General features: G+C 35.8%; 1 protein-coding gene across 8 annotated transcripts in view; it reads right to left on the bottom strand.

Annotated features, from left to right (window-relative positions):
- The window catches only part of Hrb27C (Heterogeneous nuclear ribonucleoprotein at 27C), a 149,735-nt gene that overhangs the window by 41,756 nt on the left and 81,340 nt on the right, over positions 1-26,639 (bottom strand). For 5 of the 8 annotated variants that reach the window (XM_081733474.1, XM_081733473.1, XM_081733480.1 and 2 more), the window contains 5 exons: positions 20,550-20,736; positions 17,512-17,594; positions 6,734-6,835; positions 4,494-4,632; positions 835-876 (listed from right to left, as the gene is read on the bottom strand). In XM_081733474.1, the coding sequence (XP_081589600.1) occupies positions 835-876; positions 4,494-4,632; positions 6,734-6,835; positions 17,512-17,594; positions 20,550-20,736 (553 nt within the window). The remainder of the gene's footprint in view (positions 1-834; positions 877-4,493; positions 4,633-6,733; positions 6,836-17,511; positions 17,595-20,549; positions 20,737-26,639) is intronic. The other 3 variants (XM_081733477.1, XM_081733475.1, XM_081733479.1) reach the window with 1 other exon arrangement.

The following is a 26,639-nucleotide window of genomic DNA, read 5'->3' as shown; positions in this document are numbered from 1 at the left end:
AAAAACCTTCCCAGGCCTGAACATCATCTATGTTGAAAATTTGATCAAGATCGGTTTTCTGGTCCAAGAGTTATTAAAGTCACAAGCGCACTCACTTTATTTTTATATATCCCCCCCCTCCCCCTAAATTGCACCGTTAAAGTGAAATGATGAAAATTATCCCAGGCCCGAACCTCATCTATGTGGCAAATTTGATTGAGATCGGTCGAGTGGTTTAAGTGTAGTCACAAATATAGTCATTTTCATTTTTATGTATATAGATAGCCAGTTAAGGCAAAGAGAAATGTGTTCTTGAAAATAAAAATCCATACTTAAAATTTCTTAACTTTTCTAGGTCAGTGAGCATAAGATAAGCAATCATTTTCTTAATTTATCAGCATGTGTCAGTTGCGTACTCTTTGACTTAATATAGTGTACTTTGTCTATACTATACTGAACTGTACTTTACGCAAAGTCTTTAAAATTAAAACCTATTTCCTTCTTCGTACAATGGAATGGGAGCTTCTGTCTCATTCATCTCGAATCCCGCGATTCTAGTTTCTGCATATTGGAACGCTATGAGTATCCAAATCCTCCTTTTGAGTTTTGTTTCAAAGTTATTGTGAAACGAAGACAAAATGGTGTTAATTTTACTCAAGTAAAATCTAAGTAGTTACAACTATGCTGTAACACCAACAGATAAAATATATAAGAAACACTGAGAAGCCAAGCTACTTTCTTTTGTATTTGACACGGATAATCTATCACAATCTAAGACATTCATTCTTGTCTACCTCTAAAGCTATTCTAGCACGAAAACACGAAGACAATATGTGACCTGTTTGTTCGACCTACCATTTACTGGAGCTTGATTAGAAGGGGGTGGCCCCCATTGCCCTGAAATCATATAATGCAAATCGCTATGTATTTATGAGGCGGAAATTGGTGCTTCTATACTATAACTTACAGATTACTGTAAAATAAAATCAAGCTAAGATATGTTACTAGCGAAAAATTAAGATTATATTTAGTACTTTAAAAACTCGTTCACATTCACTACTTGTAATATCAAAATTATGTTCTGTCTCAGTATTCTAACACATGCATCTAGTATAGCTAGGATATACCACTCAGTCAATACAGTGACAAAGTGGCCAATTCTCATCGGTGACTTGAAAGGAACGGGGAAAAACTGGGTGGGAATTATGAGTTGGATGAAGGAACGTATTTAGAGATACATATATCGAGTGTACTAAAAATGGTGCCCACGAACCACACTGGTTAAAGTAATACGAGAATACTATATAATGTTATACTCCTTGTATGGTCAGCAAAAATTTGTCAAGCTCTCCCGTTAGTCTAGTAGCTAACGCCTGCCCCTTTAGTGCACGCGCTCCCGGGATTGATTCCCGGTGGGAGAGAAACTGAAATTTGAACGCATCACGGTGACTCGAATCTCACTTTAAGCCAAGCATGTGCAGATTGGAACAGGAGATGAGCCAATCAGAGACTACTTACTAGACAATGTATAACATCTTTCATACGAACTGAGTAGTCATATTGAAAGTAGAAAGACGCGTTCATCATACAGTAACTTCACAGAAATAATAATAATAATAATAATAACTGCTACCAAAATATTTAACAGCAAAAATATAATATATATATATATATATATATATATTTACTCTGTTTACCGAAGAAAGGTCAAAGTTCGTGGTACATTGTATGTTCCAATGCGGAGGATATTCTTAAGGTGGAACAGTTATCCATGAAAAACTTTTCATTCAGTTTAAGAGATTGCGTAAAAAATAAGACGGGCCTGATTAAAGGATTCAGTGGACTACCGGCCCGGAAGCCGCCAGTGCACATGGCTCCCTTAAAATTCCCTAAAAAATCCATGTCTCATAATCTTAGTGCTCAAGAGGAACGCTAAACTTCACGAAACAAATAAAATTGGCAACGCTGTACGTAAACGTTGGACCATTTGCCGCAATGCTCTAGGAATCTCTTAAGCATTACATCGGTTCTCGCCAGAGGCAAGCCGATAAGACACTGATATTAACCTCATTTATTAATATGGTACAAATTACATCACGCTTTAAGGAACATCGTGTCTTTAGCATTAGTTTACTTCTCTGTTAGCAAATTACTGAGTTTATTTCTACTATCTTACATAACTTGTACGGACCAATAGATGGGGATAGTTTAAACGTCTACATGCTTCAACTTCCATCTGGAAAGAATCGATATAACTTATCTATTGGATTCGTAGATCAGTGGTATGGCCCAACATTTATCTACGACCCTGCCACAATATTGACCAAATTTTTGGTCTTAAGGAGGTCCCAGAGTGTATACCATTTTATAGCACTTTCACTTTATTTTGACCTATAGTTTAATTTTCTGTGGCCAGTGAGCACCTGATATATAAATTTTTAAACTACATCAGCGGTTACTAAATTTTCAGTGTCACTTGTGATTAAAAACAATAAGCTGTTTACAGTACACCAAATAATACACACTAGCAGGTTGAAATTAAACTAAGGAAGTCATACGTCAACATCTAATATCGATTAATTTTAAATATCTTATTTCATATTGTTTCTAAAGAAAAAAAAATCTCAAAAATCACGTACAACCGTAGACAATCATTAACACACAATGTTGTCTGAGTGATGTAATACAAGCTGTAAAAACGCGCTCATAACTGCGTTTCGGCACAGTAATAGAACCTTCCTGATACCGTCCTCCGTTCTAGTGGCTCTTTCAGTGCTGAAGCGTAATGAGTGCATACTTTAAAGCTTGTCTTTTTATAAATAGTCTTCAATCAGAAAAAGTTACAATAATAGATGGACAACTGCACATTTATAAGTAAAATTTGTCTTTACTTATGATAATATACCGTTGCGCTTAGCAATGATCATACAGTTCATTGGCAAAAACTATAGTTTATGCAAGATCTTACGACTATAGTCTTTTTTCGGTTGTTTTATACTAAAATTTAAAACCTTTAGGAAAATAAAATAAGTTCTTTTTGGTATATTAAAAGCAGTCACGAGTTTTTATTATTATTATTATCTATTTATTTCTAGGTATCAATGCGTCAAACCTAAGCGAATGCTCGAAACCATCTTTTGTAAGTATTTGCTTGGCTGGTAAACCCTCCCCTTATAGACAAATGGGTTAATTTACGTACATTATTAATATAAACTACCATTATGACTACTGCATTACTAACTCCAGAAGTTTTTTTTTTAGAAAATCTGGTTATAGAAGTTGTTACCGATTAGTTATATTTTGTACAATTTTCAGTTACCTGTGCCCTCGTATCGTTCACGCCTTTCCAAGCGATGCGCTCCCTAATTTGAAAAATACTGTTTCAACTATCTTACAAGGGATCATTCCTATTTTGTGAATTCGATTGCTGAAAATGATTGCTAGCACTGGATTCAGCACCGAGAGAAAGAGAAAAAAAAAGGGTGTTCAGAGGCAGACCATATACAGGATGAGAGATAAATGAGGGCAAAGTACGGAGATAGAACGGTTAATTTTGAAACTAGTAGAGAGATTGAGGCCTAATGTTTGATATGACGAATGCATGTAGAACTCCATTGAATAGGCGTAATGTGAATCATGGAGGAAATCTGAAAAGCCGCCGTGTTGGAATTAGCGCAAAAAGAATATACAGGGTGCGTCAAAAGCAATGTGTCACATGACCCCTTTCCCGTATATTCATCTTATGCTCATTCCAACATGGCTTTTCAGATGTCCCCCATGATTCACATTACGCCTATTCAATGGAGTTCTACATGCATTCGTCATATCCAACATTAGACTCAATCCCTCTACTCGTTTCAAAATTAACATTGCATTTCTACACATTTTCTACGTTCTATCTCCATACTTTGCCCTCATTCATCTCCCACCCAGTATACGGTCTGCCACTAAACACCTTTTTATGTTTCTTTTGGTGCTGAATCCAGTGCTAGCAATCATTTTCAGTAATTGAATTCACCAAATTGGAATGGTCCCTTGATAGTACACAGGACAGACGAAAAGTTTATCTTTTATTAATTCAAGTTGTTTTCTATAACACTTTATTTTCTCTATCCTAAAAACTACTTCGATTTGTTCCGAAACTGACAGAAGAAAATCTATGTAGAGACCACTTGAAAGCTTGTTACCTACTGACATAATAGCGAGCTTTGAAAGTACATAGATAATTTATTTCCAACATTAATGCAATTAAATTCAATTATATACAAAGAGTAAAAAATGAATGACTGGACCGCGTTATGAACCCGGGTTTCCAGGTGCCGGTGCGGTAACCAATATCCTAGCCAGTCTGCTCCGTGAACAGCAAGTCCATTATTTTCAGCTTTTATTTACTAATTCGCACCTACAGGGTAATTGGTGTGATATGAATTCGATTATTTCCTCAATTCATCAAATATAACGCACAACTGAAGTATAACTGGTAGGGTAAACATGAACACAAAATTATTTCCTACCTGGATATCCCTGCTGTTGAGGTGGTGTTCCCCAACCTTGGTAGCCTTGCATCATCCCTCCTGGTGGTCCCATAGGGCCCATTGGTCCTCCCATTGGACCTCCCATCTGGCCATTCGGAGCTCCCATTGGCCCCATTCCCTGTAATATGCACACAACAAATAACATTCCACAATTCCAAAGAAAATATTTTGATATTACACATGTGTCTACAGAAGAACGCCTATACGCATTGTAAAACCACTATATTTGAGAAAAATAAATTCCCACGTCAATTATAAACTAAAAAAGTAAAAAGTTATTCTGTAAATCAATGATAGGGATCCTACAGAGATCACTTATTTCATTTTCATGCCAATATGAAAATTTACAGTTTTAGATTCCATAATTGTCCTGTATGCTAAATCAAACGGATGATCATAGACGGAATAAGAACGTGAGAGCAAGCGGGGGGCTGGGATCAAACTAGGGACGCCTCACATCAGAGGGGGCGCCCTACCACTACGCCACTGTGCCCCCGAGATCTAATGAGATCTGACATCACCATTCATCACCACTATGTCAATACTACGGTAGACAACTTGTTTTAACTAACAACTAGGTTACATGAGACATGAACTTACAGTGGAACTTGAGCCACATGTTTTCCATCAAAAGGGGACAGATCTCTCACACCCAAGACGACCATTATTTATACCCATTCACCATGTCAATACGTGAAAATTAGTAGTGGTATGATGGCGTGAACTTTAAATTAGTTTCAGTATTCGCAAGTAGAGAATTAGTAAAGACAATATTTTTTTCAAAGCAAAGACAAAAATCCAGACCCTTCCCAAACATTTTCTATCCTCATGATTGATCCTTCATGATTGATGATTTCTATGAGGATAACCTCAAAATATACAGATATTCAAGTTCAAAATGAAATAAAATCTTTACGTTTTACGTTCCACGCTTATTGCCGGTTAGGCTAAAGGAGACTGTGATATTCAAGTTCAATCTCACTCTGTTGCTGTGTTTGACCTACGGGCCAAAAGTTGGTAAAGTTTAATGAAATCTGGGGAAAATGCCCAGCTGTACCATGCAACAGTAGAAGGGACGAGGAACCCATGATAAGTTCCTTTAAAGATACAAGCTTCCTTTCTTTCCCATCCATCCCCATTGGTACAAATACTTTATCTTACCAATATTAACAATTCACTTCATCGTCAGTGATTACTGGTATTAACGATATTCACCCTTTTATGGCTTGGGAAAATAATGACGAAATTTCTCAATACTATTTAAAACATGTCTAAGTATGGGACTACAATGTAAGTCAAAAACTAATTTCCTCGATGCTAACATTTACAGCAAACAGAATAAGATTAAATAACATTACAATTTGGGCAAGCTAAGTGATACAAACACAGCAAAAATAGGCAAATCACGAAAAATTAATGTTAGAAAAAATAATTTAAGAGCGAGTATTGCCATTTTCATATCTCGAAAACAAAGATGATGTCGAACTATACGTTTAACTCAAAATATCATTGTTATAATTTCTGAATTTTCATAATTGTTCGAAAACTTGTAATTGTTTCCTTGTAGTTTACAAGTGTCACATTAGTATACTCAAAATTACAAAACTATCGATCCTGAAGGACTCGCAATCAATCAGTCGACTTTTATTTATAGCGTTCTTAACTGTTTCGTAGTTCAATAACTCCTTAACAGTCACTATCAAAGTTGGAAAGTGTATGTCTCATCCAAAACAAAAACTGAAATCTCACACATCCAGACCATGCACTAGCAAAATTTGCCAGAAGAAAGTAGCTATATTGCCCTTATGAATGAAAAACTGAGTTCGCAACTAGTACAGTCGCCAGTATATTTGTCTTTCACCAGCATGGAAAATTACATTCACCCTACACTACAGAGAATTACCGAATTGGTTCAAGTTATTGATAAAAGTAAGTACCGGTATCGGGAGGTATGGTCTTTGCCACAGCAAATTAAGCACATCTTATGTGAATACAGCAATCTACAACTCATTTCCCAATCAAATTACCAACTTATTGACAGAATCAAAAATACCTACATTGAAAACATTGTATTACTACTTTTCTGGTTATAAATTACGGTTACTAGCAACTGCAACCTATCAACAGCTTAGTATAAGCCGTTAGTAAGTAAGAACTAGGCTAGCCGGTTTTTTTTTAGCAAATAGCTACCAGCATTTCTGTCACTGATTTAAACTTACACCACCCATTCCCATTGGAGGGCCACCCGGTGGTGGGCCCCACTGGTTTGGAGGTCCATCGTTCATCTTCATATCTCGTGGCTCAGCCTTCTTGATTTCAACCTGAATGTTCAAAAAATAGCAAAATTAGTATCTGCATTCTCTACCTACTATCCCTTAAAGTTAAATACCCACAGTTCCTTTATCAAACCTTCAAGTTTAAATAACATATTACAAAACATTGTATTATATAACGAGGAAACCTACTATTGATTTAATTTCGCTGGTAATTGTTAACAGATAAGCAACAAAAGTTTCAATTCATACACGGTTACTCTAATAATAATCACTAGACATTATCGAGAAATTTATATTTTTTTTCTTACACCATATTCTACACAGATCAGTCCAATGAAATTCGAAGTGAAAAAGTGAGACTCGACCGGTGAACGAAACCAAGTCTCCGGATTGTGGTACTGCCCAAATGGTATGAATGGCTGACCAATTTCAAGAGTGACCTGAAGGGTGTGTGGCTGGTCTAGGACGGACTAGGTAGAAGACACAGATTCGAACTCCGGTCCACTCGCACTTTTTTACTCTTTGAATTTCATTACACAAAAGTTTACATAATTATGTAGATATATATATACACATACATACAGCATGCAATACAATGAACAGATTATTCTTTTCACTCCTACAATCTAATTATGTATGTATGCGAAATTTCGTATACAAGAATTATCACGATAGCTAATAAACTATACTGTTCATTACAATGATTTTAAATAGTATTGATCAATTGTGTCAAGTGCAGAATTTATTGTACAAAGAGAATACCTAATACATTACTGGGTCATTTTCTGCCAATCAACTTTTCATGAACCACACAGCAATATGTAATTTTTCTTTTATGTACTAATGAAATCAGAAACAAAATAGCACTTTAGTCTAACGAAGAAGACACGCCAAAATCATAGGAAAGCACTTCTCATTATTACTACTACTAATTATAGGGAAAAGCGAGATTCCCTTGTCTGGCTGAAAATTTTGTACCAAAACATCAGAATGTTTCCTGATACCCAAGGCCATATACAGGGATAGAATATTGAGGTAAACCGCACTCCCACTTCATACTAATCCCCATGGTACTATTAAACGTAACTAGAAATACGTCAAAGTGCCAACTTTTCCAAATGTGAAAACTTCATAATCATTAAACTGTACTATAAATATACTTTAATGCCATAGCACCACATTAAGGAAATATCAGTAGAATTTGTGACTACAGAATGTTATTGTTCTTTTCTGACGGTGCAAATGATAAATCTTCTATCATCATCTGCAAATCGTTTACATAGTGTCTGTTCAAACACATTAACATGAACTGAACCTTTTCTTCCACGGGTAAGAAAGAATCCAAAAGCTGGTTGGTATGGAAAACCAATTTCTGTTATCACACGACATTAGAAAGGTAAATACTTCATCTAGCATAATGCAGGGGAAATATAATGCAGGAAAAGAAAAGCAGTAGCTGAGAACCACCTGGATGGTTTATTAGAAACCAGACTCTTGACAGCTATTTCTATATTTTATGTTTCTTGTATCTTTCTACTTCTTTCTCTTCCTATGTAGGGCAAGAGCACGAATATTGGGATAGGGTGTTATACTACAAAACTCATTTTCCACTTGTCAATGTGTGAAATTCAGTAACAACCCTGCTACGAACATAAACACTGACAAAAGCACAAGGATAAAATTAATAGCACAATGGGAGATGAATGTTCTTTTACTGAGGCTAGTGGCAAGGGACAAGAGACCCTAGTTACTTTGAAAGAACAAAGAGGTCCAATACATTTCTGGATTGTCATTTGAACTTGAAATGACGAATGCACTGAGTGACAACACACAGGAGGGAGTTAGAAATAGGACAATTACAATGCGCTTAGAACATGGAGGTAACGAAGAAACAAAGAGCTTGGGAGATTGTTCAATGGCCATCTCCGGTCAGTGTTGTTAATTCTACTGGTAAGACAGTCACCTAGGAGCTAACCATGATGAGGACAATCCACAACCAACGTTGAACACTTTGTTCTTGATGCACACACAATGTGAGTCTCTGCAACGAAGTGAGAATCCATGTGTCAAGTGTGAATATCTAATGCAATGTCGAGTTAGAATTCGTTTCTCTTATCAACAAGATCTTGTGTTGGTTGTCTAGACACTAAGTTCAGATTAAAGTACATGTAATTTATTACTGACAGCCTGATCCGATCCTATTTAAGCTGTCAGCACTGACGAACCTGAACAGTGAATAGTGGTGGGTATGGACACACTGAGCTCCATTCTTTCAGGGGCAGCAGCTTTTACTGTACGGCTTGCTTCGTCATTACCAGCTACGAAAATATGGCTTTGCAACTTAGCAGAGTTGCTTCCTTACATCCGTCTCTAATAATCGATGGCATGACAGGAAGATTAGCTGAACGAATGGTCGTTCACTTTATACATCAAGGAGGTTACTCAGAGCACTTTGAGCATCACAACATATGGTCTTGCATGTATGATGTGCACAAGATAGCGTCAAGTTTGTAAAATTGCACAAACCAATTCACCAGTGAACACTGAAGTAGTGCAATTTAAAACCATAAGTACGTATATTTATAATATTATTATTATCAGAATGTTTGGAACAGTCAATAAAAAAGACAGTACAGTATTGAAAGTGGTGTAAGAGAAAGTGACACTCCTCGAAATTCGCCAAGAGTCGTACTTGAATTCTTATACTGTTCCAGGGGGAAGAAACAACTAGAGGAAGTATTTTCTGTGGGGGTGTTGATTTTATTAAACAAAACAAAAAACTGACAGAAGGGAAAATTTCGACAAGGACATTCAAGAGTTCTACAACACGAATACCAAAAAGCCTGGCAGCGTTAGGTCCTGCCTGATAACGGTAGTAGCTCTCTTTTAGTTTTCAAGTACAAAAGATAAGGCAGAGATTTTAAATGAGAAAAACAGTAATGTATCAGTCGATGAAAGCGCTGAGTTAAAGATGGCTCACTCACTCCAACCTACAGTGTAGGAATAAGACTAGTACAGAATGCTCCAGTCCCCACACGTATGTCAATATGATGGACAGTGTTCAGTTGGCGTAACGTGGAAAGTCTGGCAGATTCATAAACACTGCAGCCATAGTTCAACTTAGAAGAGTATTAGGGTATGGTACAATCGAGGACAGTGCGATCAGCACCAAGAAATATGAAACGATACTTTCAGAAAATTGAATACTGCTAAACAACGATATTTGAACTCTCGTAAATGGACTATTCAAGACAGCCGGTGATCAAACTGTAGCCCCACAAATTGGATGTTGTGAAACGAGAAACAAGCATACAGGATCTAGATGATATGCACAGTTACGAAAGTGACAGAAGTGGATATAAATGGTCTTGTAGATGGAGAAAATCAAGTGGTCGTTGACCAGTGTCGTTCAGTAGTCTGTGTCAGAGCGAGTTGTAATTGTGTTGCGGCAACATAAATATCAGAGGAGCGGCAATAAATACATAGATCACTCACATTTCATGAAAGGGAGATAATCTGTGCCATGGTTCTGCAAAAGCAACGAGTCACCATTCTTGTGAAACGCCATTTTCTTGCAAGAAGCGTCCGGAGAAATTAATTTTTTTTTTTTTAGCTTACCGTCTCATGTTTATATCCTTTAGACTGAAGGAGATATTAATGAAAGTATATGACTGATATTAAATTTTTTGTACTCCCATTGGGATGCGAATCCGAAACCACTTGCATCAACAGCATAGCGCCAGCTGCTAGACCAGTGGGGAAGGCAAGAAGCGGCCGGAGAATGTACAGGCTAGTCGGATACGAAGTACCGATCTTCAAAAAAACAATTTAGAAAGAAGCCCATATGGCCTAGTACTCGCCCAAAAATCAGTCGACGCAAAATTCCATACGCTAAGTTCTATGTGATGAAGCGTTATCGAAAAGGTTTGTAGTTTCAATTCCTTGTGGAAAATTGTTTGTTTATACTACTTTCTGGTAAGTAAATACGTAACGCCACTTCATGTTTTGAAATTATAAATAGCTTTCGGAACTTATCATCATCATCCAATGGTGCATTCAAAATTCGTGTTTGATATACACTATTTTAAAAATTAGTAGTAGACAATCACAAGGACACATGAAATGGGAATTTCACAGACCTTTGTCAGCAGAGGATTTATACGACCAAGAGTATTCGTTTCAACACAAGCGAAGATGTTTCGAGCTAAACATCCCTTCCATTAGTACCGAGGCTACATGAGACATGGCCTACACCTAGAATTTCTACTTTCTTAACCTCATTTACACTATCAAGTGATCTTGCAGCGCCATCTTGGATATTTAATAGCTACCTTTCTTCTATTTAACTTTTCCTTTTCTTGCTATTTCTTTCCTTGTGTATATGATGAAGCAATTAGCGAAAGAGTTTGTATGTACGTTTCTCAATTCAGGTGATTCTTACAGAGCACTGTTCGTCAGTTTCATAGTGGCCCTGATTCCCAAAATTTTCACCAAAAGCCGAAAATTTAACTTAGTGTTTCTAAAACTAAAGGCAAACTTTTTTTTTTCCTAGATTGCTGATTATGAATTTGATACTTCTCGAAAAAAAGAAAATTAATTTGATTTCAATAAAAATTAGTATTGGGAGTTTTCGAAGTGGCTGATTTTGAATTTCATATTAATTCAAAAACAAAATCCCAGACCCTATATGGCGTTCTTAGCGTAAAAATTATTCCATTTCCAGAAAAATCGGTACTGAGAGGTTTCCCAGGTCGTTGATTTTGAATTTTAGATAAATCAATGGCAAAATAACAGAGGGAGCAAGTATTTTTTGTTTTACATAAATGAAGAAAAAACCAAACCACGTGGAGTAACAGGCCGATCTGTGAACCTGAGCACCTGGGCACATAAATAAAGAACAATTTTTAAAAAAATGTCAGCAAAAATTGAGAGAGTGTGAGATCTTGTGGGACCGATTTCTGCAATTTTAATGTTTGCTATTTAAAGATATTGTAAATAATCCAATAATGTAATAATTGAATTGTATTGCATTTACATAGGTGACTCAATTTAAAAACAAAAAATCTACAAACATAAGGAAATGGAACACGGCTGAAAACTTTTTTTTTTCTTTTTTACTTGCATTCTAAGCGACATCCGATGTGACTTATTTCATGCTTAGACAAACAGAATTTGACAGCCATATATATGTGCATTGGATCTTCAAAAATGATAGTTTCTGACAAAAATAATCTAATTATTGGATCAAAAGATCCAAAATATTTCACTCTAAACTTTTCTTGTAGGCCTTATATCTAGAGAACTACATATAGTGTACCCAAACTATCACTTAACTCAGTATGATATGCTTATTCCGTAGAAAATATACGAAAACTCGATTTAGGGGCCGTTCAAAAAATATGTCGCCCCTGATCCAAAAACAAATTGCCAAAGATCGCCATCTTTTAATCCGTTTTTTTGAATCATTCCTAAAATTCTTGTGGGCGGGGGTTACATGTTTTTAGCTTTTAAGAATAGATTAAGTTTCCACACTTATCCCTCTTTTTTATTTATTTATTTATTTATTATTCTCATAGTTCGGAAGTCTTGTAGTTCTCAACATATAACGACACTCGCTTGCTTATGTTCTGAAAATATGCCTATAACTGCGATCTAGTTTTTCTTTAGTCGCCCGTAGTCCCAAGTCCTTGGTGTAAAAAGATATCATCTTAATATATATAGATTTACACGATATTTCCTTACTTTCAATCAATCATAGGAGTTAGTCTTGTACATTGCGAAAGTTCCAGGCCGGACCCCCAGATATATCTGAGAGTATCAATCCAGAAAAATCCAGAAAAACTTTTTTTCGTTTTGCTTATTTTTCTAGCGCAAATAACTATCACATAAATTGTTACTGTAGAGAAAACTAGTTATTTCAAATCTATACAATATATTGATAATCGGATTGAAACTGTCACAACTAAATCTCCCCCTCCCTCCCCCCTCTCAGTCTTAAGGTAAATTTCGAAGCACTTTTGACTTTTCTCTGACATAAGAAGTTTTTAATATAGTTCGAACCAGTACAATACTGGACTTGACATGCGTGACTTTTTGTTGAATTACCATATATTAGTGTGAGTACAGCAACCCCAAACGAGGGAGTTGAATAATGTGCTTAAAGAACGAATAATTTGATGATCAAGAAGTATTTAACGAACGTTATTTCATTCAAATCTCACTAGAAACATTTATTATGATTTTTGTAGAAGTAAACACCTAACACGTCAATGGTTTCATCTAGATTTTTGGTAAGTGCTGAATTCTGTTCAATGATGTTCCTTTTATATCCTGTACATAAATTTCATGGCAGAACTTTATACACTCCATTCTCTTATAGATTATACGTAAAATAAACATCAACAATGATTTGGATAACTTTCAAAATATTTCCTCCAGGCTTAAGGCTACATTTAGGCAAAATATTTTACACGTTTATTTTTTAAGATTATACAAGAAACTAGCCGAACATTCTATACCTATTCTATGGAATTTATTTTTCCTTTATGTTAATAAACCCACAAAAATATCACTGTCCTTTTTTTCCTACTGTTACCATATTAATTTATTATTAAGAAAAGAAAATCTAAATATAAATTTTCAATGAAAGAAGGTAAGAGATTTCCAATTGCCAGCCCAATAGTATAACAGTCGGATAATAAATTAAAATCTGTCTTCTTGCCATTTAAAAAAGTTTGTAAGTACTAGCTGAACCTGTGCTCTCTACACAGCGTACCATTCATATGAGCATGAAATTTCCTTGTCATTCCTCACAACATCTGTACAAGTCCCTTTCCAGACACAAGTGAAAGACGTCTTAATAAAAATCGACAAGGGATACCATAATGGAGAGATTTTTCCAATTATTTTTTCAATATTTCGCACCGCTTGTAAGATATGAGCCTACTGCCGGTTGGAGTTTCTAATTCATATATGATCACTGTTTTCTTTCTTCTTGCATGCAGTATGTAATAGGCAAATACATTACACGATTAATAATAATGTCAATGATATATGGTGTTTATTGGGCAAAACACTCCAAACAAAGATTCATCTTAGCCTGGAGAAATGGTTATCCTTCGTTTTTCATCATAATTTGGCCATGAAACAGACGTCCGGAAATATATATATACAACTGTATACAAATATGTGATGTTGGAATGTATAACTCGTAGGATATGATTATTTACTTTTTTTAAATTTCAACACTTCTAGTGTATCCCTAAAAAATAAGAAATAACGGCCGTGTTCATATTATATATATATATATATATATATATATATAATCCAATTAGAACTGAACAATCTACACAAAATTTGCAATCGATCAGTTAAAACGCCATCTTTCTAGAGCCTATGGTTGCCGAGAACATCCTGTCGAAAGGATTGGCCACAAACACAAACTTTTCTTGCCCACGAACATATAAACCTACCATATTAATATATAGATTAGGTGGAATATGGAAGATTTTAAGATTGTTTTACATACAGTAGGAATAGTTGATAGTTATAATACACTCTTAGCGCGCTACATTCACAACCATTTGTGCAGTCCGCAGCAAAAAACTTGCAACATGAGCATATAAGATTATTGAAAAAACCAAGTCTTTTGCTCCAAAATAAGTGTGCAGGGGAGGACGCTGATGTTTCTTCTGGCGTGATTCGCGCCACTTAGACGTTATGTTGATTCCCTTTGCTGTTAGGCGTAGTTTCACAATAAACTTCATGTTCATGTTGCAGGTTTCTTGCTGCGGACTGTATAATGAAATTAAAAAAAACTGCTACATTTAGTTAATTGCAACTTACAACATTTACTCTGGTAACACTACGTTCTCAATTTCTAACAAATATATTTGCTAAACAGTACTTTTATGATATTCTGTCTTTATGAAACTGAACAGATAACCCTCAACCATTCTAATGAAATTTTCCTTAATCCGACTAACTGAAGATGTTAGCTGCGATTTACTGTAGCAAGAAAAGTAATCACGACAGAGAATATAGTACTACTTTAATGTAATTGTAGTTTCCACAAGGATCAGAGGTAAAGCACTTTTTATACATATTTATTATACCCGAAGTCGAGTGGTATATTTCACATAACATATACTGACAATAACCTAAATGGTCTAGCTATGAAAATAAAATAGTGAAAATGCAGTTAAGATAAAACTTTATACATCGTTATGAGTACAACGAAATTTGTACTAATGAATGCGTGCGTGTAGAGAGACTGATGTTCGTTTGAACGTCGTAACCAATTAACCAAAGCAGAGGGCACATTGATGGAAAGTATAGAAAGCGTGCTGCTAGAGACTTTCTATTTCACGTATGCCCCTTCTGGCGCTGCTGTCGATGTGTGTTTTCCCATACTTCCCTTGAAAGAGGAGAGACAAGTTACTGCGACCGGAATCTTTCAATTGATGGATGCGGAAGCGTTGTCACAATGAATTATTTCATAGACTTCACTGTGCTCTGTCTTGTTAGCTATTCTAAGTAGCATACGATCTTCACTCAAGACTAAACGACTGAATGATAAATTGGCAACACAGCTGAGGTCATTCACTTTTTTCCCTAAGCAAAGGGAGGGTTTCCTCCATCACAGGGTGGCGGAGTGAGCTGAAGTATGTTTCGCATATTTTCCGAGGGTACACCTGAAATAGACAGACTACTTCTTTCAAGGTAATCAGACAACATGTGTGGATCCTGCAATAACTGAGTGACACCAGCAAACATCTGTTATACAATTAACATCGAGCGTAATCGTAGTGGAGCTTACAGAAGCCGGATGGGCGCTCGCGTCAATTCGTGACGTGCCGTTCATCCATTGGTGGTGTATACGATGAGAAAGCAGAGGATTTCCACAGTAGACGTGCCCTCACAAGCTCGGAGAGCGCTTGGACAGGATTATTCGGGTCACCTTACCTAACACGCGGTCACGCCAATACAATCACAATTACCGAATCCCCTCCTCCCATGCGAACGTATGAATACTAAAATTGTTGAAGGTAATCTAAGTTGGCGCGTTCTTCTTGCATGATCATTCCTGACAGCTGTTCATCCCCGAGGATATATTCGTTTGTGTACGATAAAGTGTAGTGGCAACATGAATGAAGAATGGTGGTATTCAAAGATGAGACTCGTACTTATCTCGGACAGCAACGACGTATGAGTCCGTACACGTGCAGGTCAGCGGAAATTGCAGCGTATGTGAGGACTAACAACTGTCATTCTGATATGAGGATCATAAAACCATATCCCGACCATCTCTAGTGTTCATTCACGGAAAATAACCAACGCCTCATACATTCCTAACGTCGTTAATCCTGTCCTCTAATCTCATGTGGACACTGAGGAATCCCATCTTTCAGATGACCCGAATTCCCATACCACCATGCCAATTTAGTGTTCTCTACTCGGTATACACTTTTCACCCAGGGCGTATTAAGTCTCTAGACGAAAGCCCTGGAACATGTATGGGTTACGATTGATTCCCAATATTATCACCCAATTCACCAAGATTTACAGCGAGTGGGATACCATACGCCAGAGACATATTCAGCATATGTACGACAGGGTACTTTGTGCGCTCGGTGTGGTTAAGCGTGCTATTGAAGCATTATATGATCTGAACATCTGTAACATGTTTGGGATGGAAATCTCTACGTCTTACCATCAACTTCTTGAGTACAAACTTGGAGCCAGGTAAATAAATTCCTACTGGGTGTTCTTAAATGCATTTTCAGTGGCGTTTCAGTATTAAGTTCTTCGTTAAGACAACTTGTTTACAGAAAATGACCCTTTTGTGTATTTCCTCACTAATCAGTATTATTTATATTTTATTGTAACACAGAAAGGTTAAAAATGAATTGGGGATTAGAGATATGTTCCACTGTCAGTATCCGTTACTTAGGACTAATATTCTAAATAACGATCAAATATCACGATTTCTTATACAAAACTGTAGTGTTGCCTTAATTTTAACTACAACATATAAAAATTACATATATTTATTGCTTTTATCAATGATAAAATAATGTAAATACGAGGACTTCAATTATATTAGGATTTACTAAAAGGGGAAGTAGCTGACAATTATACAGTAATACCTTTCACGGTAGATTTCGGAAGTTTTGTAACACATGCATTATATTTATTCTCGAGTTTAGTCGCATTATTTTTAGAACATCTAAAGAACTTCTGACATAACGTAATTTGCATAACCAGTCTTTATATAAATAATCATAAATTACGCTCTAGTTACAATTTTAAACGTAAGACATTCTAGAGTCACATAGAAATATCTTGTAAGTTTAAGATACCCATAAATAAGTGTAATATGCATGTTCATTGCCACTTAGAACTAAACACGTTCTATGCTAGCTATTTCTAAGATAATTATATTTATTTTGGACGGAAATTATTATTTTAAGCATTAAAAAAATACAAAATTCACGTTATTAGGTTACCTGCGCCCAGTCTATATTTAAAAAATACCATTAATATAAAGAATGATTTTGTTCCTAAATTGTGTGTGTTACGCCGTTTATAAGTCATGTTTTCTACGATTGTTTTTATGGTTTTCGATTAAAAGTATGCCCCTTAAACTCCACTTTTTCAGCAGAGCCTAACCTACAAGTAATATCATACTAAAAAGTGTAATATACAGCACCAGCATATACCTGTTTCCCATTTAGGTTGACGAAATGCTCTGCTACACACCTCTCCACAGACTCTTCGTTCTCGAAGGACAAAAATCCAAATCCTATTGTCACAGCAATCAATTAAGAACTTCTTAAACTTATTAGGTTTCATAACATGGGTTCAACACTGCTGCCCATAATAATTAAAGCTAGCTTGTATATAATTTATGTAATTACTAAACAACCCATTTACTGGACAGGTTTTTAACCCCTGTGAAGCACACATTTCGAGTGCACAGTGCCACATTAGAAAAAAATAACATTCATGCTGCCCTCTATTGGCGATCACGAGAGTGACTTGTGACATCACAAAGAGAACAATATAATGGTGCGAAAAGAATTTGGAAAGAAACAATGTGCTTTTTAACGTGCAATCAAAACATTTTGTCTTTCGACAGGCAAACATGAATGTGTGCTCACAGTTGAAACATAGCTGCATATAAAAAACATTCCATCACCATTTCAATTCAACTGATAATTTCTTTCAAATGTGCACTCATATACAAACCACACTGCATGACAGGAAAACGTGTCAACACATTTCACTTTGTGGCTGACACTTAAGGAATAGGGTTAACAAAGGTAAAGTAAAGCAGAGTTCAGCAAACTTACTTTTTTTTTTTTTTTTAAGTATTTTACAGAACATGAAAGATCTTCTTCATTAAATATGTATGAGTGTGTAGATATAATGTTAGAAGAGAAAGAGAAATATAGTAAGACAAACACTCTGAGCTTAGTAAACAGATGTATCAACGGACACTTCAGTTTTTGATGTTAGTTTTCAGACAAAAGACATTTTTACTAGATATGTAAATGAAGAATGCTTGCTTAATATTGTAAAACACACAAGATTTTCTCGATGTCTAATGATCCCTTTTCAACAGCTCAACATTAAAGCAAGTCATCCAAGAGTACAACAAACCAGAAACATAAACGGCATTGCAAAATATAGAACTCCTCAATTTAAAACGAAGCAGTTCTCACCGAGAAATATATACTATATCTGCTTCAAATATGCTGAATATACTGCTTGTTTATTTTAAAATGTCACATAATCGCTGGTACACAGGAAAGAAAATGTAGGAATTAAAGATTATTTACTGCTGTGTTGGTTTTAATTGATGTGTGTCCAAAGGGGTTAAAATCCTGAAGAAATATGTTATCTATTGGCTGTAATACTAATATAAAGAGAGCACAAAAATCAGCTTAGGCTTTAAACTTATACCTAGACATACCTATGCTTACGTTTATTATTATAATATAACTAGTGCCGAGATATGCTAGGTTTCTCAAATTTTGAACTACTTACGAATTATTTCCTAATGATACTTGCTAGAGCCGAATGTTAATTCTAGGATCAAATATTCAAGGAAGAAAGGAGAATAAGGATGCATATATAAAAATTTAATAATAATCTCTGAAGCAGCAACTAAATTTTCACTAAAAAATTTCGTTATAAAAATTGGCAGCAGTGAGCACCCCAAAGCATGAAACATATTACAGGTAATAACTGTCAGAGGTACCTAATAAAAGACAAAACAAACACTTAAAACACAAATTCCCAGAATTGATTAAAATGAGTACTGCAATGAAGTTTTTCGACGATATGAACTGGAGCTCTCAAATTCTTGTAACAAAGAAGAAACGTGATCAATAAATCCATGTGGAAAGAAAGAAAAAATAATACGCCCCCTTTTCATCTTAACAGCTTTAGTTCTATATTTTATCAGTAGTTTAGTTTTAATAGGAAAATAATAGGTGTTCCGTACAGTACGGCATTTATGGGTTATAAAAATTACTATTATTGTGAAGTGTGCTACTATTATCAACTACAACATTGTGTATCTTATCCATATAATATGTATCAGTTTACCATTAACGTAAAATCTGAACATTTCTTAAAAAAGAAATAAATATATGGTTTTTCGAATATATATGAAATAGACTAAAGCCAAAATGTCTTATGAAGAAAAATCTAATATTAGCCAGCCTAGCTGGTTTTTACCAAAACTACGCGTGTTTAATGAAGTTATCGGAACATCATACACTTATTTGTAAGGAAAATTGCTGGTTTACAGAGAAAATAAAAGAAAAAAACTGAGCATTTAAAAAAGTACCATTATTACTAATATTTATAATGTTGGCACAAAAATTCATGGATGCTCTCCACAAAAAAAATTCTCCCAGTTCCACATTTCCTATTAAGGGAACTGTTCTAGAAATATAATCTTTTATTTTTTAAACGCTTTTTCTTAATTGGCACAAAAATTTTGCCAATTAAATACACTTTTATGTATAAAATATTTAATACTGAATATTACGTAAGAATAAATAGAAAAGTGCATGCATATTACTTATAATTTCGTACTTCTTTTCCCCAAAAACATCATTCTTATTCTGCGAATAACTTAATATGCCTCTAAAATAATCTATTATTCTTATGTATCGCCAGGCACTATCGCACAGTAATTATATACCTAACGGTCTTGCTACTTTATAGCAAGTTACCATTTTCGCACACTTCGAAATTGCCATGTACCTTAAAAATCCAAGTGTAGCCAGCCACCACTGCTTGTTTCACTGTGTGTGTATGTATCTTGTATATACACAACCAATTTCACTTGTTCAGTAGTTTTAAAAATAAAAAAGTTATTCATCTTAAGTACAAGAACCTGAGAGTTCTATTCTTAACTAAGTTAACTCACAAATGAACATTCATAGTTCAACATAGCTAAAATACTTTTCCTTTTAAACACTAGTAATAATGCTAATAAGGTTTTTAATTTTACTTGCAAAAATGCATTACTGTCATTTTTCTTTTCTCTCCAATATGCACTAAGCTTCAGGAAAAAACTGATTTCGTTATAGAATAACATTTATCAAATATTTTATTTAGAAGTATGCTTTATGGAATAAATACTGAAGATATATATATATATCATGTTAAACGGAAACTGTTAGTGACCAATGTGGAACTGACTATTTACATTAATCCTTGGGGGAAATATTGGACTAACCTCTGGACTTCTTCTTCTCCTGATCATACATAATCACCACTTCCATCACCTTCCCGTATCGTGAAAAGAAGCTCCTAAGGTCTGTTTCAGTTACATTTGACGGCAATCCACCGAGAAACACTTTGGGCCAATTGACATTGCGTTTCGGCTTTTGCATACTTCGAGGATTACATGCTTTCGGGTCAATCTGAAAAACGAAGGAACAAAAAATATAATGAATACACTGATTTCAATCTCCAAATAAAATGTACAAGTCTGGAAGCACAATAAAAAACAAAGTACCTGTACACTCTTTTTATTTGTAGTTGTAGCTAACTTTCATATTACATAATAGCAAAGTACACAGATCTCGCTTTACAATCAACTTCTGCGAAAAATTCTGTGTAATTACAGATAAAATTATTACAATCTATCATAAAATACAATCGAGATAATTTACTGCTAAATGCAATCATTCTCAGAAACCACTATAAAGTGTATATACAGGATGTTTCAACACAACGTTTGGGAGGTGATTTCTGACACCAAGATAAGACAAAAAGTATAGACCAACTTGGGTGTACAAACGTTTCATTTATAAGCTACTGGAAACACGAAAAAATGAACTTTAAAAGGTCCATAGCTCTAAAACTATGGAACCTACTGTAGTTGGGTCAAGATTCACTCAGGAACTAATATGTGCGCTATCCAAAAATACATGTTTGAGAATCCTAAGGTATTCACGCAACAATTTTTATAGGAGTTTGGCTACGGGCATATAATTTGAAGTACTCACCAACTACCTTTATAAAAATTGTTGCGGAAATACCTTAGGATTCCGGAACATGGATATTTGGATCGAGCATACTAGCTCCCTAGTGAAGGCTTGACCCTACTACGGTAGCCCAGAGTTTTAGAGCTATGGACCTTCATTTTTCATATTTTCGGCAGCCTGTAACTCCGAAAGGAAGCATTTGCGCATCTAGGTTGTTCTATACTTTTTGTCTTATCTTGGTGTCAGGAATAACCTCCCAAATGTTGCCGGTTGTTTTGAAAAATCCTGTATATTGTTAGACGGTAGAAATCCGCTTTATCAAGTTCTCACTAACAATGCTGGAACAGGTTAGAACACACAATTAAAAGTTAAAAACATTTTTGCAATAAAATATTACTTGGGTTACTACGAAAATTACAAGATGAACACTAACCATCATACGATACATATTTGAGATTTCATAAGAAACAACGAACAGTATTATCGCCTGAATTTTTGCGTAAGTTCAATGACCGAGGTTTTCCTTTTACCCTAATTGACCTTCCGAAATACATCAACAGCATTAGTGAAGGGTGTTCTTTAAAAAATTTCTACCGAACGAAAAGTTCATGTACAACAGTTTGAATGGTCAACTGGTGTCCAACATACAAGGGTAAATAAATTTAACAGGATAGGGTTAAAGTTGTTTCAATGAGCTAAGCTTCCAAGACAGACAACTAACCTAGAGTCCTTGAGTAATAAATAACACATGATTTATGGGACAATGTATATTCTAAAAAATGAAAGGAAATTAAGCAATGGCCATGCTAAATAGTTTCACTGCGTCTTAAAACTACGGTAGTGCATACGTAGTGTTGGGAAGAAACTTGCAAAGCTATTTGGCACTATATAAATATTTTTATGACTTAATAATATTCCATTATTATATTTTAGATAATTCACAGTATTACGTTAAACAATGCAAGAGACTTACATGTGATACTGGGTAAATGGATATCACTTGTGTGGGTAATAATTCACTTTATCACTCAAAATAATCACTCATTTTATTCAGTTAAGAAAATGTCTCATCAATTTGGGTAGCTATGATTCTCCTTCATTTTATTTTATTTTCCTGTGTTAAGTAATGTATGTTATGTGTAGAAATTTTAACGCCTGATAATTATACGGTCAGGAAGCGCCCTTAGATTTTTTGCTTATTAAGTCCGTACCAACATCGCGATAACACAAACGTACAAAAAGAAAAAATACTGCGAATATCGTTTTTATCATATATGAGAGTCGAACATTCGCGAAATAACGTGAATTCCTATTAATATGCGATTATTCTAACGCGAAAATCGAAAACCGAGCAATTGCTCCAATATATTCTGGCAAGAAAGGAAGAACATACACTGCACTGCATTAGTTGGTCGACGTCCCTTTCCAGCACAATGTGACAGGAGCTACTATTTAATGTGGAATCTGAACCACAACTCGGCTGTGTGTCCGAGGCAAGGATAGCCACCAGTGTTATCAGATCTAAAAATTAAAAAGTAGCGAGGTTTGGTCCATGAGTAGCGGAATTCAACTATTTGTAGCCCAAACAAAAATGAACTATTTTTCAACTACAAAGTTTATACAAATCATATATACTCTATACAACGTCAGGAGCAGTAGATCTGCACTGTGCAATGAACTGAGCAGACGATAATATAAAATGGGAGACCTTACTGATTTTCAAGGAGACATGTTTGCATAAGGGACTCTGAAAATACCCTTTACAATGTTTACGGTATGCTTTCTGACTGTTCTTCCTAACTTCTTTCATTCATTTGCTACATTCTTTATCTGCGAACCATAAATTTTTGGAAGTTTTTATTGTAACTCCATTTACTCATGTTAATATGGATAATACACTAACACAATTAAATTTGCAATGTTTATGTTTACACAGCTCTGTACAACTATAAGCCTAGCCATTATAACTGAGACAGCAACACGGTCAGTAATACTGCAACCACAGAAACTCAACGAATGTCGATTGTCGTCAGACCCGGAGACTAAAAAGCATTAAAACAAGAATTGAACTAGTATCGAACATGCACGTTTTAGTCAAACTATTGTTCATTATGAATACAATACTCACGAAACAAAACTATTTGTATTACATAAAACTAATAATTTGTAATTTCAGATATGAAAATAAGAAAGCAGCGCATCCTTAGAGTTACAGCCTGCAGATAATTTAAAGTAATCCAAAAAATAGCGTGCCGCCCAATTTGAAATTTTGGTAGCGAGGATTAAAAAAAAAATCTCCTATTCTACTACTTATAGTCCAATCTGGCAACACTGATCCCCCTGGGAACTCGGAACCATGTGGACAAAGCTTGTGAACCAGCTACGAAGGCGAATAAATATTGCGCTGGTTTCATTTATTTTTAACATCTGAGCCATGTTCGTTTGCTCTTATTTCCACTTTCTTTTTAGTTTTCATGGTATTTAAATCCGGATTTTGTTTTTCGAACGTAGAAGAAAAAAGTACTGTTGAGTTTAAAATTATTTATTTATTAATAATATAAATAATTTCAGATTGATTGTATGGGTAAATAAGAGCATTTATTCTAGGATTTTGAACGACAGTTATGAACAACAACTTTTACTTATGAAATATAAGGAACACATTGTAGTATATTTGGAAATAGATACCCTTTTCAGTATTCTTGTATGAACATCGGTATCTAATCGAGTAACTATCGTCAGGATCAAACACTGAATGAAATCATACTCTGCAATAATTATAAGCAATGGTTCACCACAAAATCGAGAAAATTTCAAATATACAAGGAATATTTCTTTATGTCCCAGTGGTAACGCCATGAAACCGCGTTTTTGAAAGTTTCCTGTTTCGTGTTGGTTATACGGTTTTAAGCATACATTGCTGACTACTGCTGCCATCACCTGGACAAAAATGCAACTATCTTACCTAGACCACTATGCCACAACCTGTTCGATCCTTATAGTGTTTTGTAGGAAACAGGTGTGCCTCGACACGATACTACCTTAACTCGGCAGCAAAGTTAACGTCGCCGAACTGTTCTTTACGAACACTATCGACGGGGAAGTGACGGGTTGCCTCGATCAGGGTGCGCTTCAGAGAGTCCACATTAGCGTGTGTCGTCTAGCAGGCCACGAAGCACTGACCACAGTTTGTAGTCAAGCGGCTTGAAAGGACCAGTCTAATATGGAAATTAAGTCTAGAACATAGGCTCCTAGCCACTCCTGTGTTGACCGTGCTTGTGCGCGGGAGCAGAATCATGTTAGAAGGTCCATTCTTGGTTGGGGAACAGGGTGGTACTCAGTGGTTTCACAATAGGCTCCAACACTGTGGTTTGGTTGGAAGCCAATGTTTTTACCTCTTGTTCACAAACAAGGAGTAGTATTGTGCTATTGAAGCTTACACCCATCACATCATGACTGATGTTGTGTAATGGGACCTTCGCACCCTAGAAACACGTTCAGCAGCTTGCACCGATGATATACACAGTCATTCTGAGCATTCAAGAACTACTCGTCGGAAAAGAATTGTCCTGTGACCATTTCCTGCGTAGCGCTTGAGGAGACGTTTGACTCAGCACTGCTGGCGTAACGCAGTCAGGAAGTGGCCTATACGTTGTTTGTAGGTGCTTAGTCCCAGGTCCTAACTGAGCACTCATGACATAATTGATCTCAAAATGGACATCTCTCGGGACATCCCTGATTGAATCCTGACAGAATTTCGCCGAATCCTTGCAGTTACCTCTAACTGGCTGTGGTGTCCTCAATGTGCGCAGTCTGCAACTACGCTGTCTTGTCATTGACTCTTATCGTTTCATTGTAAAGCTGGATGGTGCAGTAGTCAAATGTCTACATTTGCAGGGGTTTCAGTGTGGCGGAGATCGATGGTAGTGGCATGCCCATCTTGTGTATCGCTATGCTTGCAACACGATTCTCGTAGTCGCTTCCCTTTATTACATGTTTTCACTGCCTCGCATCTCCCAGTGGGATGAACAGCTCACGGACCTACTTCGCCCACAATATCCACATGGCAGCACTTATACATATCCAGGATGGTCATCAACCAAACCTTTTAACAGCGTTACTTTGAAGGAGTAGCAGCATCGAATTGCTATTACAATCACCCGACCACACAACAATATATTTCTTTTTGGGGTGTGTAATAAACAAGACTAGGAGGAAAATCCTGACACAATGAACGAAGGAAACGAGTACGCATTTACTGAAATTGATGGAGGTAAGATTTTGAGCCGTACTGCACATCACAATGTTACGGAAAGTTTGAAAGCATGTTGTATTGCTGAAGGAGATTAATTTGACCACCTACGAGATTATAATGCAATTTTTAAAAAGATGAATGTTAAATGAATATACATAAACATTACTGAATAAATACAGCTGTTCGTACCTAAGTGTATAAATGCATACCTAAGTGCAAGTGCAAGGCTATTTTTATATACAGAGTGCAAGGTCCACTGTATTTATGTATGTAAAACTGTACAATTAGTCCAGAGTGTCGAAAAAATGGAAGTAAGTATCAACACACCATCTAAAATACGCCTGTTAAGAAAATTCCCAGTTTAGACGACGAAAAAACAACTTGCATTATTTATCACAAACGTTCTACTTATATAACCATAAAGTACATTAGTTGCACTTAGTAAAAAATACCAAATGTTCTCTAAGAATGAAGAATATATAGGGTGTTTCAAAGCAACACCGACAACGTTTGGGAGGTGATTCTTAATGCGAAAAGTAAGACAAAAAATATAGACCCACCTGGGTCACAAACGCTCCCTTTCGGAGTTGTAAGGCTGTATGGCTGTCGAAAACATGAAAAAAATTAACTTAAGGTCCGTAGCTCCAATATTATGGGACCCACCGTAGTCGGGTCAAGACTTCACTTAGAAACTGATATGTGTCCTATCCAAATATCCATGTTTCAGAATCCGGCGGTACTTCAGGAACAATTTTTATAGAGATTGTTGGCAAGAGCTTCAAATTTTATGCCCGAAGCCAAAATCCCTCTCTAAAGATAGTTGCGTGAGTACCACAGAATTCTGAAACATGTATTTTGGATAGCCCACATATTAGTTTCTAAATGAAGTCTTGACTCGTTTATGCTAGGTCCCATACTACTGAAACTATGTATTTTTCAAGTTCATTTATTCAGGTTTTCGGCAGCCTATAACTCCGAAAGGAAGGATTTGCGAACCCAGGCTGGTCTATACTTTTTGCCTTATCTTCGCGTCAGGAATTACCTCACAAACGTTGTCTGTGTTGCTTTGAAACACCCTGTA

This window comes from Thermobia domestica, chromosome 12 (genome assembly GCF_964235325.1).
Source record: "Thermobia domestica chromosome 12, izTheDome1.hap1.1, whole genome shotgun sequence".
Lineage (NCBI taxonomy): Eukaryota > Metazoa > Arthropoda > Insecta > Zygentoma > Lepismatidae > Thermobia > Thermobia domestica.
Note: the sequence above shows the minus strand (reverse complement) of the source record. Positions and strands in the feature narration are given on the sequence as shown.